This window comes from Macaca fascicularis, chromosome 18 (assembly GCF_037993035.2).
Source record: "Macaca fascicularis isolate 582-1 chromosome 18, T2T-MFA8v1.1".
In the NCBI taxonomy this organism is placed as follows: Eukaryota; Metazoa; Chordata; class Mammalia; order Primates; family Cercopithecidae; genus Macaca; species Macaca fascicularis.
Genome location: NC_088392.1, coordinates 21,956,133 through 21,971,032, shown reverse-complemented (window position 1 = coordinate 21,971,032; position 14,900 = coordinate 21,956,133). Strand labels below are relative to the sequence as shown.

Here is a 14,900-nt window from a genome sequence, read left to right as displayed (position 1 = left end):
ACATAGTCACTAGAATTTTGAAACCCAGAGATGTACACCAGGCCATCTAACCAGAGAAAATCCAGCATTATCCATGTTAACTGGAAATGTTAATCTGCATAACCAAAGGAAGCCAGGTGGTCAGCGGCCCCCACATCCACAGTGCTGTGTTACTCAACAATAACAAGTTGTATATAAATTGGTTTCCATGGTTTGTTCATCTTGGCTGCTTTGCAGGTGGCTGGGAGACGCAGCTTGTCTCTCTGCCTATTAAAGAGCGAGCATGTCCCATTTACCCGCAACATATCATACGCCAGTGTTTCATAAATATAAGGCTGTTTACCCAAGATGTGAGGCTTATCCTAACAGGTTAGGAGACAATGATGGGCCTGACTCTACTATTTTGCCTGCTGTCTTTTCAATTTCCTTTTGTTTTTCCTGCAAGAAACATTTCTCTGAAGTGCATGCAAGATACTGATGAATTCCTTTCTGATCTGAATTCAGTGAAGCCCAAAGAATACGCTCTAAGAAGTAAGTAGGTTTCCCTGGCCCATTGCGGAGGTGAACACAGGGCAGTGGAGGTTTGTGCTGGGAGCATTCTAGACAAACTCTTGAGAATTGAAGACACAGAACCAGAAAGGAAAGAGAAGATGAGCCTTAATTTGCATTTTGCCAGGAATCAAAAAGGGAAGAGGAATTTTTAATGTAGGAGGCTCTACGATCAGTCTAGTCAGAAGAATCTCATGAAGACCAACCTCTTAAGATGAAAGGCCAGGCATGGGGGCTCACATCTGTATCCCAGCACTTTCGGAGGCCAAGGTGGGTGGATCACTTGAGGTCAGAAGTTCGAGACCTGCCTAGCAAACATGGTAAAACCCCATCTCTACTACAAACACAAAAATTAGCCAGGTGTGGTGGTACACACCTGTAATCCCAGGTACTTGGGAGGCTGAAGCAGGAGAATCACTTGAACCTAGAAGGCAGAGGTTGCAGTGAGCAGAGATCATGTCAGCCTGGGCAACAGAGCGAGTCTTCTCAAAAAAGAAAGATGAGAATAGTTTATACACTGTATGATGCTTATTATTAACATCATTGATGTCATCAATATGGGCAACATTTCATATTGTTATATGAGATATCTTGGTTTTTTTTTTTGAGATGGAGTCTCACTCTGTCACCCAGGCTGGAATACAATGGTGTGATCTTGGCTCACTGTAACCTCTGCCTTCTGGGTTCAAGTGATTTTCCTGCCTCAGCCTCCTGAGTAGCTGGGATTATAGGCACCTGCCACCATGCCTAATTTTTGTATTTTTAGTAGAGACGGGGTTTCACCATGTTGGTCAGGCTGGTCTCGAACTCCTGACCTCGTGATCCACCCGCCTCGGCCTCCCAAAGTGCTGGGATTACAAGCATGAGCCACTGCGCCTGGAGGGCTTCTTTTTTTAGACATTTAGTTTGCTTTTGGTAATGAGTTGCTTCCTTATTCGGGGGGAAAAGTCTTGCCCATTCTGTGCTTGATAATACATGCTAAGGAGTGTGTTAGTAAATGTGCGGGCTCACGCTAGATGGAGTGAGACTGCAGCCACACTTCTTGGCATGTGATAGAGATGGACTTCGGATGGTTAGAAGTTTGTTATTAGTTTCCCAAAATTATTCCCACAACTAAAGAGACACACACTTTCCTGCCGGAAAGTGACAAAAAATCAGATGTGTTGTCACTGGGGTAACCTCTTTTTCAGAAGAATGATTCATAGTTGATGCTGATGGGAACCACTAACAAGGAAAAACGTAAAAACTTGCTTTTCCCAAAGCCAGACAAACGAACATAGCAATTTACATTCACATTTTGAATGCACGACTAATGTACTTTGTATTGAAAAATGCTTAGTAGCATAATATCCATCGTAAAGGTAATCAAAAGCTTTCATCTGATATTTTGTAATTCAAAATAGCACATAAGGCCGGGCGCGGTGGCTCACACCTGTAATCCCAGCACTTTGCGAGGCCGAGGTAAGGAGTTCAGGACCAGCCTGGCCAACATAGTGAAACCCCATCTCTACTAAAAATACAAATATCAGCCCTGCATTGTCGTGGGTGCCTATAATCCCAGCTACTTGGGAGGTTGAGTAATGAGAATCGCTTGAACCTGGGGGGTGGAGGTTGCAGTGAGCCAAGATCGTGCCACTGCACTCCTGCCTGGGAGACAAGAGTGAGGCTTCATCTCAAAAAAACAAAAAACAACAAACCAAAAAACATAATTTGAAGCAGTTGCCATTCTACACGGGATTAGATGTCCGGATACTTAATGAAATAGCAAGAGAATACAAATCCAATTGATTTACTAGCCATCTTCTTCAAGCCCCATTTTGAAATTGTGTTTTGCTCCAACACTTAGTGATGTTGTAGGGAACATTCTGACAAACTGGGGCCAAATAAGCCGGCCAAGAAAATCCAGAAGGTGCCGTGGCTGGCTCAGATTCCTGGTGATGAGGTGGTGGCACATATTGTCATCATTAGTCACAGCCATGTTAACGCTCTATTTGCCTTGTAAGTTGCTCTAGTCATGCACTGACCATGTTCCATCTGTAGGAGCCTGAAAATTGAAAATCTTTTAAGGTAAAAAGATTTTTCCAAGATAAATGGTTCGGGAAAGAATTGAATGATTTACCTAAGTGGATAGATGACTTAATTTATTGTAACAGATGAATACTTGGTAGTTTTTTAAACTGATTTTCATTCTAATGTACCAGAAAATACTTGGCATTGTTGCTCTGACATTTTGCCTGAGATTTTTGAGCACAGCATGTCGTTCTGACCTTAGTTCTCAGTTTGGTTTTCCTGGCAGTCATGTGGATGGAAAAAGAATAAGAGGCACTGGTGAGTGAGTACTTTAATACAGTAGGCATCATTCCGAGGCTTGGGCGGGAGCGGTGCCATTTAGTTCTAGCAGCCACTATGCGGGGGAGGACAGTGTTAGTATCATCTCTTTTATAAAAGAGGAAATGGAGCCACAGAAATGCAAAGTATCCTGCCTGCAGTGGTAGAAATAAGATTTGAGCTCACATCGTCCAATTCCTGAGTCTGCACTTTTAATCGTTGAATAAAATAAGCAATAACAGGGCCGGGCACAGTGGCTCACGCCTGTAACCCCAGCACTTTGGGAGGCTGAGGCAAGTGGATTGCTTGAGCTCAGGAGTTTAAGACTAGCATGGCCAACATGGTGAAACCCGTCTCTACTAAAAATTAAGACGTTAGTCTGGTGTGGTGGCACATGCCTGTAGTCCCAGCTGCTCAGGAGGCTGAGGTAGGAGGATTGCTTGAGCATGGGAGGCGGAGGTTGCAGAGAGCCAAGATTGCTCCACTGCACTCCAGCCTGGGTGACACAGCAAGACTCTGTCTCAATAAAATAAAATAAAATAAGCCACAAGAGAAACAAGAAAAACAAAATAAAACCCAGCAGCAAAAAGAGTGAAGCAGAGCTACACATATGGATCACATGGAAATAACATCAAGAAGAAAAAAACAAGCTGTAGGAAGTTATATACATATGTAAGTTTAAACAAATGCAATTTAAGGTGCTGTCTTGCTCTATGTGGTTCTGCATATGTAGTACAAATATTCAGAAATGCATGAGAATGATAACCTCCAAATTCAGTCCAGGGCTAGCCTTGGTGGGGATGCAATTAGGAACACACATTTCAAATGATTGGTCAAGTTTTATTTTTTAAGCTGGGTGGTGGGAACATAGGCACTTGTTTTATTGTTTATGACTTTTTAATGTATTAAATATTGCATAATAGCTTTTTTTTTTTTTTTTTTTTGAGACAGAGTTTCACTCTTGTCACCCAGGTTAGAGTGCAATGGCGTTATCTCTGCACCTCTGCCTCCCGGATTCAAGTGATTCTCCTGCCTCAACCTCCCAAGTAGCTGGGATTACAGGCATGCGCCACCACACCCGGCTAATTTTTGCATTTTTAGTAGAAACGGGGTTTCGCCATGTTGGACAGTCTGATCTCGAACTCCTGACCTTAAGAGATCTGCCCACCTCGGCCTCCTGAAGTGCTAGGATTACAGGCATAAGCCACCATGCCCAGCTGCGTGATGGCATTTTTAAATGCCACCTCCAATCCCTAAACACGAAGATTGTGGCAGGCATGGGCTGTATAGGAGCTTGGATAATGGGCCAGGGCCGGCGGAATAAGGTGGAGAGAGAGTCCTTGAGTCATGGCTGTTCTAGAACAGGAGAGAGACTGATATTTAGAGACACTTAATCCAGCAGTGGGTAAGATAGATTAAAGGGGGCAGCCATGGTAGGAAACACTGTAGTAATCTAACTCTAAAAGGAGGCTCCGTTTCAAACTTTCCACCATCTTTTTCCATTTGCTTTCTAACATTCTCATGTCCACCATCCTTACAGAAATAAAATCCACCAAATACTTTCGTATGCTTTGGTTTTGCCACCCTCCTGGATCTTGGGGTTTTATTTTATGTCCCTTTTTACTGCTACAGTCCTCAGCGAGCTTTCTGGTCTGCTTCTGGTTTTGTTGCTGTTGTTTTAAACTCCGTAAACCTCAGAAGTCCTACATTCAACCTCTTATCACGTACAAAAACCATATCCAGGCCAGGCACAGTGGCTCATGCCTGTAATCCCAGTACTTTGAGAGGCCCAGGCAGGCAGATCACCTGAGGTCAGGAGTTCAAGAGCAAACTGGCCAACATCGTGAAGCCCCATCTTTACTAAAAATACAAAAATTAGCCAGGCATGGTGGTGGGCACCTGTAATCCTGGCTACTTGGGAGGCTGAAGCAGGAGAGTTGCTTGAACCCAGGAGGCAGAGGTTGCAGTGAGCTGAGATCACTCCATTGCACTCCAACCTGGGTGACAAGAGCGAAACTGCATCTCAAAAACAAAACACAACAAAAACCACATCCCAAAAGATCACTGGTATCCTCTCTCCTGATTATTTTAAATGTTCTTTCTCCTTGATGTCTACAAAGAGTCAAACTCTGTAAAATACTTGAAGGGATTTATTCTAAGCCAAAATGAGTGACTGATGTCCTGTGACACAGTCCCAGGAGATCCTGAGAACATATGCCCAGGTGGTCAGACTGCAGGTTGGTACATTTCAGGGAGATATGAGACATCAGTCAACACATGTAAGATGTGTATTGGTTTGGTCTGAAAAGGCAGGACAACTGGAAGGGGGTGGGGTGGCTTCTAGGTCATAGGTGGATTCAAAGCTCTTCCTATTGGCAATTGGTTGAAAGAGTTTATCTAAAGACCTGGAATCCATAGAAGGAAGTGTATGGGTTAAGATAAGGGATTATGGAGACCTAGGTTATTATGCAGATGAAGCCTCCAGGTAACAAGCTTCAGAGACAATAGATTGTCAATGTCTCTTATCAGACTTAAGTCTCCTCTATCAGTCTTATGTTAACACTGGCCAGTTGTGCCTGAATTCTGACAGGGAGGAGGGTATAATGAGGGATGTCCCCCCTCCCTTCCCATTGTGGCCTGAACTAGTTTTTCAGGTTAACTTTGGAATGCCTTTGGCTGAAAGGAAGGGTGCATTCAGATGGTTGGGGGTCTTAGAATCGTATTTTTGGTTTACATTAACCACCATGGAATGAGCTGCCTTCCTCTTTCTTCATACTTGTCTATTTCTATTACAATTCAGGGTTGGTCCCTGTCTGGGCTGTCCTTCTATGTTGATAATTGGTCTCTTTTCTCCTTCTCTTTCTCTCTCTGCCTGACCCCCTGAACCTTCCCACAGGCACTTTGTTCCTTTCCTTATTGTACTTCTCTTGTAAACGAATCAAGGTTTAGAGACAGGATACTAAGCAGTGGAAATTGTGCTAGGCTGGCAATAAGGCCTGGGACCACCTCCTGGTTAGGCCAATCACCAGCTGCGTGGCCTCACCCAAGCCACATCACCTTGTTTCACACACTGCCTTTAACAAGGTTCCTCACCTGTAAATGGCCAGGCTGTGTACTCAATTCTGGAAATCTACAGCAACTTTAAAGGATTCCAACCAAACCCTCATGACACATAGTTTACCTATAACAAACCTGCACATATACCCAGAACCTAAAATAAAGGACTTCTGACTCTTAAGCCCAGTAGTGTGCTACAGACAGTCTGTGCTGGCTTGAGAGTGCCAATTGTTAAGTGTCAAGGTGGTTGTTAAATATAATTATTTTTAGGGGCTAACTCACGCAAATTTACAATTAAATTATATTAAGAACGAAAGTAATAGATTTTTTTTTTTTTTTGAGACTGAGTCACTCTGTCACCCAGGCTGGAGTACAGTGGGGCAATCTTGGCTCACTGCAGCCTCCCCCTCCTGGGTTCAAGCAATTCTCCTGCCTCAGCCTTCTGAGCAGCTGGGATTACAGGTGTGCGCTGCCATACCTGGCCAATGTTTGTATTTTTAGTAGAGATGGGGTTTCACCAAGTTGGTCAGGCTGTTCTCAAACTCCTGACCTCAGGTGATCTGCCCACCTTGGCCTCCCAAAGTGCTGAGATTACAGGTGTAAGCCACCATGCCCAGCCCAAAAGTAATAAATATTCAAAACTCATCACTTCCTAATTATTTTACTACATTAAAAAAAAATCTATGTCTTATGTTAACGCTGGCCGGTTGTGCTGGGTACAGGCTGGGTACAGTGGCTCACGCCTGTAATCCCAGCACTTTGGGAGGCTGAGGTGGGTGGATCACGAGGTCAGGAGATTGAGACTATCCTGGCCAACATGGTGAAACCCTGTCTGTATTAAAAATACAAAAGTTAGCTGGGTGTGGTGGCATGTGCCTGTAATCCCAACTACTCAGGAGGCTGAGGCAGGAGAATCGCTTGCACCTGGGAGGCGGAGGTTGCAAACAGCCAAAATTGCACCACTGCACTCCAGCCTGGCAACAGAGTGAGACTGTCAAAATAAAAAAGAAAAAAAAAATCTATCTGTATTCTTAAAGCTCTTTACAGCTCTCGTGTCTGTATAGTGGAAGTCACTGCTGTGCTACTGTGCGTGGCCTTCTAAGTTCGTGTTCAAGGACGTCACCTTGAGAGCTGGGAGTCAGCCACGGGGGCCTGTCTTCATCAGGGAAGTCAGCAATAGCTGTAAGTCAGGGCTTGATTTATTGTTTTATTGTCTAGACTGAGGAAATTGATGGATAAAATCTTGAGTGCAAATTAGAAGTGTGTAATGTCTAACCATTACATTATGAATAGCACAAAAAGATAAGGAAGTATCTTCAGTACTCCAACTGTCATAAAATTCAGCAAAAAATTTGCTCACATCATGGACAAATAAGTTCTGACATACATCTTCCTTGTTTCACGTCGGTATTACTCATTAACGTGAATGAAAATATCAACATTCATGTGGGACGATACTTAGTCAACTGAAACCATAGATTGGCTACGGACACAAGAGTTGGGTAAAAATCAATGAAAGTATTCTGAGAGAATCAATTCATTATACGTGGAATTGATACTAAGGACGTCATTATTATACTACAGGCTTCATTATTTGTAATTTGTGTATGTTATAGGCTGACTTGTGTTTCCCTCAAATTCATATGTTTAAGTCCCAGTATGTCAGGATGGGATTCTATTTGGAGACAGGGTCTTTGAAGAGATAATTGGGCCAGACTTGGTGATTCACACCTGTAATCCCAGCTCTTTGGGAGGCCGAGGTGGGAGGATTGCTTGAGCCCAGGAGTTCAAGACCAGCCTGGGCAACAGGGCTAAACTATCTCTACAAAAAATACAAAAATTTAGCTGGGCATGGTGGCACATGCCTGTAATCTCGGCTGCCCAGGAGTCTAAGGTGGGGGGATCACCTGAGCCTGGGAGTTCGAGGCTACAGAGAGCTGTGATTGTGGCACTGTATTCCAGCCTGGGTGACAGAGTAAGACCCTATCTCAAAAAAAAATAAAAAATAAAAAATAAAAAATGATTAAGCCCAGATGAGATGAGTTGGGGTGGGGGTTGTCTCAACCAATAACTGGTGGCCCTTATAAGAAAAGGTGCTTGGGACATAGACATACATGGAGGGAAGACCACATGGGGACACAAGAAGACGGTCTCCTAGAGGATAAGGAGAGAGGCCTCTGAAGCAGCCAACCCTGCCAGTGCCTTGATCTCAGGCATACAGCCTCCAGAACTGGCAGAAATGAATTCCTGTTGTTGAAGCCACCCAGTCTGTGGTACTTCATTATGGCAGCCCTAGCGAATGAATCCAGTGTCCCACACGGTTTTTATATCAGCGTAATCGATACTAATCCCCACCTGGTGAGTGTTACAGCTTGAACGTGTCTTCCCAAAAGATATGTTAAAACCGTAACCCCCTGGTTCCTGTGAATGTTAAGTTACTTGGAAATAAGGTCTTTGCAGATATGTAACGGGAGGTAATAGTAGATTAGGGTAGGCCCTAATCCCATTATTGGTGTCCTTATAAAAGGGAAATTTGGACACAGACACAGAGGGAGAACGTTCCATAAGGATGGAGAAGAGATTGGGGTGATGCCTCCCGGCCTAGGGTTGCTGGCAACCTCTAGAAGCTAGGAGAGCATGAAACTGGTTCTTCCTCGGAGCCTCTGAAGGGAACCAATGCTGCTCAGCCCTTGATTTCAGATTTCTAGTCCCTAGAACTATGAGATAATACATCTCTGTTGTTTTAAGCCACCCAGTTTGTGGAAAATTCTCAAGACAGTACTAGCAAACTAATACAAAGAACTACGAATTAACACCTCTCAAATGCACTCTAGAATCAAAAGCATGTCTTTATCATCCAGAATGGAGAGAAAAAAAAAAAAAACAAAGTAAAGCACTGTGCCTCGGGTAGGTCCAGGGACTCATTTTCCTTGAGATGTAGCAGAGCTTTTTTTTTTTTTTTTTTTTTTTTTTTGAGGAGTCTCACTCTGTCACCAGGCTACAGTGCAGTTGCACGATCTCAGCTCACTGCAACCTCTACCTCACCGGTTCAAGTGATTCTCCCGCCTCAGCCTCCCGAGTAAGCTGAGACTACAGGTGCACACCAACACACCTGGCTCATTTTTGTATTTTTTTCTGATAGAGATGGGTTTTGCCGTGTTGGCCAGGCTGGTCTTGAACTCCTGACCTCAGGTGATCTGCCTGCCTTGGCTTCCCAACACGCTGGGATTACAGGTGTGAGCCACTGTGCCTCGCCCCAGAGCACTTTCTTAAAGTGCAACCAGCCCATGTGTGTCTACAGCAGAGAACTTGCAGGGGAAGCTACTGATGTGGAATTTTAACTTCCCTCAGCAGATCTCAGCTCCTCCCCAGGTTTCACGTGATTGCTGCATTTTGCTGCACTTGATTCCTCTGGGACAGAATGATGAGGGAGGAAGGGAGGCCTCAGGATCCCAAGCAGCCTGCTGGGCTTTTCATTTCCTGTTTCTCTAATCTCATCACATTCTTGAAAATTTCCCCAAGCAGCTACTTTGGCTCTGAGACTTTAACCCTTTAAGTCCCTCTTCCCTGGTTCCTATACCAAGTCCTGAGCCCACCCTATTGGCCAGAGTACTGAGCTTCCTACTCGGGTCACCTGCTGCCTTTGGATTCCACGTTTCCCTCCTGGAATGCTTACTTCATGTCTCTTGTCCGTGTGCCTCATCTTCTCTCCTGGAAGCCAAGGCCACAGCTGATGCCTTGTCGGAGGCAGGGGTCTGCAGGCAGACACTGAATGGACTAGCACCCATCACAGGCCCCTGGCCGAGCCTGGGTCCCCTGTCACCAGGGCAGATCTGGTCATCTTGATTTTCAGTCTCTGAATATTGCCTCTTTTCCCACCCAGCTGTTAGTCTGAAGGGCATTTTACTCAAGGCCAGACCCTCTCCTGATGCCAGAGCAAGGGACAGAAAAGATGCTGAAATGAAGCAAATGTTAAGGTAAAGGGTGAAACTGGGCTTCACTGAAATTCTGGGTTCACTGGATGCCAAATAGCCATGCTGCAGTAGACTGAAACACGGTCCCCCAAAAGACATCCCAATTCCCGGAGCCTGGGAATATTACCTTATATGGAAACAGGGTCCTTGCAGAAGTGATTAAATTAAGGATCTTAAAATGTGGGGGTTGTCCTGGATTATCCAGGTGGGCCCTAAATGCAGCCCCATGTATCCTTAGAAGAGAGTGACAGGCCGGGCATGGTGGCTCACGCTGGTAATCCCACACTTTGGGAGGCTGAGGCAGGTGGATCACTGAAGGTCAAGAGTTCGAAACCAGTCTGGCCAACGTGGTGAAACCTCGTCTTTACTATAAATACAAAAATTAGCCAGGCATGGTGGCAGGTGCTTGTAATCCCAGCTACTTGGGAGGCTGAGGCAGGAGAATTGCTTGAAACTGAAAGGTAGAAGTTGGAGTGAGCTGAGATCGTGCCACTGCACTCCAGCCTGGGTGACAGTGAGACTTCATCTCAAGAAAAAAAAAAAAAAAAGGGGGAGACAGGAGGAAATATGCATCCACCACACATGCACACGGAGACGATGTGGCCGCAGAGGCAGAGTTTGGAATGCTGTGGCCACAATCCAAGGGAGGCTGGCAGCTGGAGGAAGAACAGATTATTCCCTGAAGCCTCCACAAGGAGTGCAGCCCTTGCTAACACCTTGGTTTCAGTCCAGTCATATTTATTTTGGATTTCTGGCCTCCAGAACTGTGAGAAAATAACTTTCTATAGTTTTAAGCTATGAAATCTGTGGTAATTGTTACAGCAGCCACAAGAAATTTTTTTTTTTTTTTTGAGACGGAGTCTTGCTCTGTCGCCCAGGCTGGAGTGCAGTGACCAGATCTCGGCTCACTGCAAGCTCCGCCTCCCGGGTTCCCGCCATTCTCCTGCCTCAGCCTCCCGAGTAGCTGGGACTACAGGCGCCCGCCACCTCGCCCGGCTAGTTTTTTGTATTTTTTAGTAGAGACGGGGTTTCACCGTGTTAGCCAGGATGGTCTCGATCTCCTGACCTCGTGATCCACCCGTCTCGGCCTCCCAAAGTGCTGGGATTACAGGCTTGAGCCACCGCGCCCGGCCAGCCACAAGAAATTAATATACATGCTATTCTTGTTCTTTTGGTCTAAGATTAATAGCCGACCAGACACAAGGGGGACTGCCAGGAGGTGTCTGCTAAGAGCCTGTCTCGGGAACTAGGCTGTGAAATGGAGAGCACATTCAGCTCTTTTACCACAAGGAAATCTCTGGCACCTGCTAGTTAGCATTTTACCTGCATGCCCTGTATCGTCAACTGTAAGGCAAGGACTATTCTTATTTTCAAAACTCTCCAATGTAACACAGCAATCTGGTAGGTGCTTAATAAAAGCTTGAACGACATAATTCCTTTCAGGATTTGTTTCTGGCCTAGCATTCCAGAAGCTTCCACTGCCTTCAACTTCATGATGTCAACACATCATATTTAAAAACTTAAGACTGTAGACCAAGGTCTCCTTTTTCCTCTATTCAAACCCAGAAATTAATCAGCTGTGCATTTTAATATCCACATTTCATTGCCACCAAGTGAGAAAGAAAATTTGCCTGCCAATTAGCACAGAATTGAAACAAGTTGTTTTTAATCTTTTGAAAATGAAACTTGGAACAACTGCCATATGATTTGAAGTAGCAGGTGCGATTAATCATTCATTTATTCTATTTCTCCCTCCCATGACAATCACAATGTATTTTGATTTGGAGGGTGCCCGTGCCCTGGCATCTCTTAGGTTCTTGACAGAAGCTAATTAAGGATTAGTTTGGAAAAGAGCAACTTGTCCATTTGAATTCATACTCAGAAAGGAAGCAAATGCAATCTGAAAATTTGCATGGCACAAAATATGAGCTCAGCTAGACAACTGCAAATGCAATCAGCTTAGAAAGCCAATACCAACTGGAAAGAAAACTAGAATTTAACCTTCTCAAATGAAGAATGGGATATTCTTCATGTGCCCTTCAGGGTTTCCCTAAGGAGGGAGACAGCCTCAGTTTTGACATCTCTTTTGTTTCTGTCTCCTTCAAGGCTTATGGTTCCAGACCCTTTCTTACACTTCAGGCTACAGAGTTGGGGCTACTCCCTGATGGAAAAGAGGATTTGAAAATCATTTAGTCTGTTATAGGCTGGGTGTGGTGGCTCACGCCTGTAATCCCAGCACTTAGGGAGGCCGAGGCAGGTGGATCGCCTGAGGTCAGTAGTTTGACACCAGCCTGGCCAACATGGTGAAACCTCATTTCTACTAAAAATACGAAAATTAACCGGGTGTGGTGGTGCATGTCTGTAAGCCCAGCTACTTGGGAGGCTGAAGCACGAAAGTCGCTTGAACCCAGGAAGCAGAGGTTGCAGTGAGCCGAGATTGTGCCACTGCACTCCAGCCTGGGTGACAGCAAGATTCTGTCTCAAAAAAAAAAAAAAAAAAAATTAGTCTGTTACAGTAAACGCATCCAGTTTAATTGTTTTGTTTTTCTGACACAAAGAGACTTCAAAATGTCTCTGTGGAGCTGGATTTTGGGCATTTGAACTTAAATTTTTTTTTTTTTTGAGACGGAGTCTCACGCTGTTGCCCAGGCTGGAGTGCAGTGGCGCGATCTCGGCTCACTGCAAGCTCCGCCTCCCGGGTTCCCGCCATTCTCCTGCCTCAGCCTCCTGAGTAGCTGGGACTACAGGCGCCCGCCACCGCGCCCGGCTAATTTTTTGTATTTTTAGTAGAGACGGGGTTTCACTGTGGTCTCGATCTCCTGACCTTGTGATCCGCCCACCTCGGCCTCCCAAAGTGCTGGGATTACAGGCTTGAGCCACCGCGCCCGGCCGAACTTAAATTTTTTTAAGTTTAATTTGATTCAGCAAATGTTCATTGAGCTCCTGCTCTGAGAGATACATGAAGACATAGCGCCTCCTCCCTCCCCTCACCGTGGGAGACACGTACACAATGTCAACCTACCTTTTAGTGTGACATGTAAGCAAGAATCTGGAATGCCTCTTAGGGAAGAGCATCCTTCAGTAGACTTAAAGGATGATTCAACATTTGCCAGGCAGATGGAAAGGGGAACATTCCACGCTTAAAGACAGTGTCGCCGCCTGTGTGCGTTCTGTATCTTGGAGCAGAGGAAATGAGCGTGGGTTGGGAGGATGAGCCCAAAGGGGCAAGTCAGGTCACGAAGGGCCTTTTAAACCGTACTCAGGAGTCTGGAATTAATCCTCAAAGTCAGAGCAGGCAAGCCTGGCTGCTCATTACAATCACCTGGGACATTTTGAAAAAACAATTAAAGCTCAAGCCTCACCCCTGACCAATTAAGTCATTCTTTGTCGGGGTGGAGCCTGGGTGTATTTTTTTTTTTTTTTAATGTCTCAGGTGATTCGAATGCCCACCAGAATTCCCGCCAGAGCTGAGAATCACAGCCGTAGCTAAGAGGTCTGCAAAGCTTTTCCCTAAAGGGCCTGATAGTAAATATTTTCAGCTTTGTCAGCGAGACGGTCTCTCTTACAGCTACTCACCCTGCCATTTTGTGGGAAAGCAGCTCTGACAATATGTAAATGAATGAGCATGGCCCTATTAAAAATAAACTTTTCTTAAAAGACAAGCAGGGTTATAGTTGGCCAACCCCTACTCTAGATGATGGGACGCCATTAAGAATTTAAGAAGCATACTGATTCAAAAATTTTTACAGATTATTACATAAATAATACATGATTTTGTTCACACTGTAAATGAATCTAAATAATGCAGACAAAGTTCAAGACCTTTTTATTCCCTCATTCAAATACCAGTCCCTTTCCTAGATAATAACTGTTATCAATGAGGTATAAATTTTTCTAGAATTTTCTCCTTCCTCTTTTTGGTATGTACTAGAAAGATATAATTTTTTACGTTTAAAAAATGTATTTATTTTTCTTGCCAGGCATGGTGGCCTGTAATCCGGCACTTTGGGAGGCCAAGGTGGGAGGATCACTTGAGTCCAGGAGTTCGAGACCAGCCTGGGCAACATAATGTATAGACCCTGTCTATACAAAAATAAAAAAACAAAATTAGCTGGGTGTAGTGGTGTGTACCTGTAGTCCTAGCTACTCAGGAGGCTAAGGTGGAAGGATTGCTTGAGCCTGGGAGGTCAAGGCTGTAGTGAGCTGAGATCATACCACTGCACTCCAGCCTGGGTGACAGAGTAATGCCCTGTTTCAAATATATATATATGTAAAGAGAGAGAGAGAGAGTATATGTTTATATTGTGTGTGTATGTGTGTGTGTATATATATATGTATGTATTTCTTAAACTTGCTTTTTCCCCTACATAATAATTCGTCTTGGAGTATTTCCACAGCAGTAAATATGTATCTCTTTTTAGTTTTTGCATAGCATAATAAGATATGAACTATGAAAGCCCCTGGCTCATTTAACAATTTTCTGAGAGAGGTTGAACTATTTGGAATTGTGAACATTCAACTGTTTTATCCCACAAAATGGCATTTTGAAATGGTTAAACCTCACAGTCTGTCCAATTTTTTGCCATTACAAGCATTACTGCCGCAAGCATCTTGCATTGTGTGCTCATGTGTGTATCCCTGGGGCAGATTCTGAGACGCTGACTTGCTGGATCACTGTGCCTCGTAGTTTGAAAGGAGTCTTTGGCTAAACCCCAGACACTGACTCTGGCAAACTTCAACATAAAGGAAAGCTATTGGCAAAGTATGGGCCAGCTCAGAGGAGGCAGGGAAAGGCTAAAGACCTGCTTCCTGGCGGATGAGTGGAGCCCAAGCTTGGCTTTGGGACCTTTCTCACTCCACTAAAGTCCTGGCAGAGGGTTGACTGTGTGTCACAGTGATGGGCAGTAAGGCTTGGAGTGGCTTCCAGGGACCCCTTTGGCCTCTGTAATGAGAGGACAGAGCACCTTGATTTTTTGGTCAAGATTGTGCACAGCTGGGCAGTGGTATTCTCTA

The 14,900-nt window shown here is 44.7% G+C and overlaps 1 protein-coding gene across 1 annotated transcript in view; it reads left to right on the top strand.

The window, feature by feature from the left end:
• Positions 1-331: 331 nt before the first annotated feature.
• LOC102125936 (O-acyltransferase like protein-like) overlaps positions 332-14,900 on the top strand; it is a 76,361-nt gene continuing 61,792 nt past the window's right edge. Inside the window, exon 1 of the mRNA XM_005586562.4 lies at positions 332-510. Within this exon, the coding sequence (XP_005586619.3) occupies positions 360-510 (151 nt within the window). The 5' untranslated portion in view covers positions 332-359. The remainder of the gene's footprint in view (positions 511-14,900) is intronic.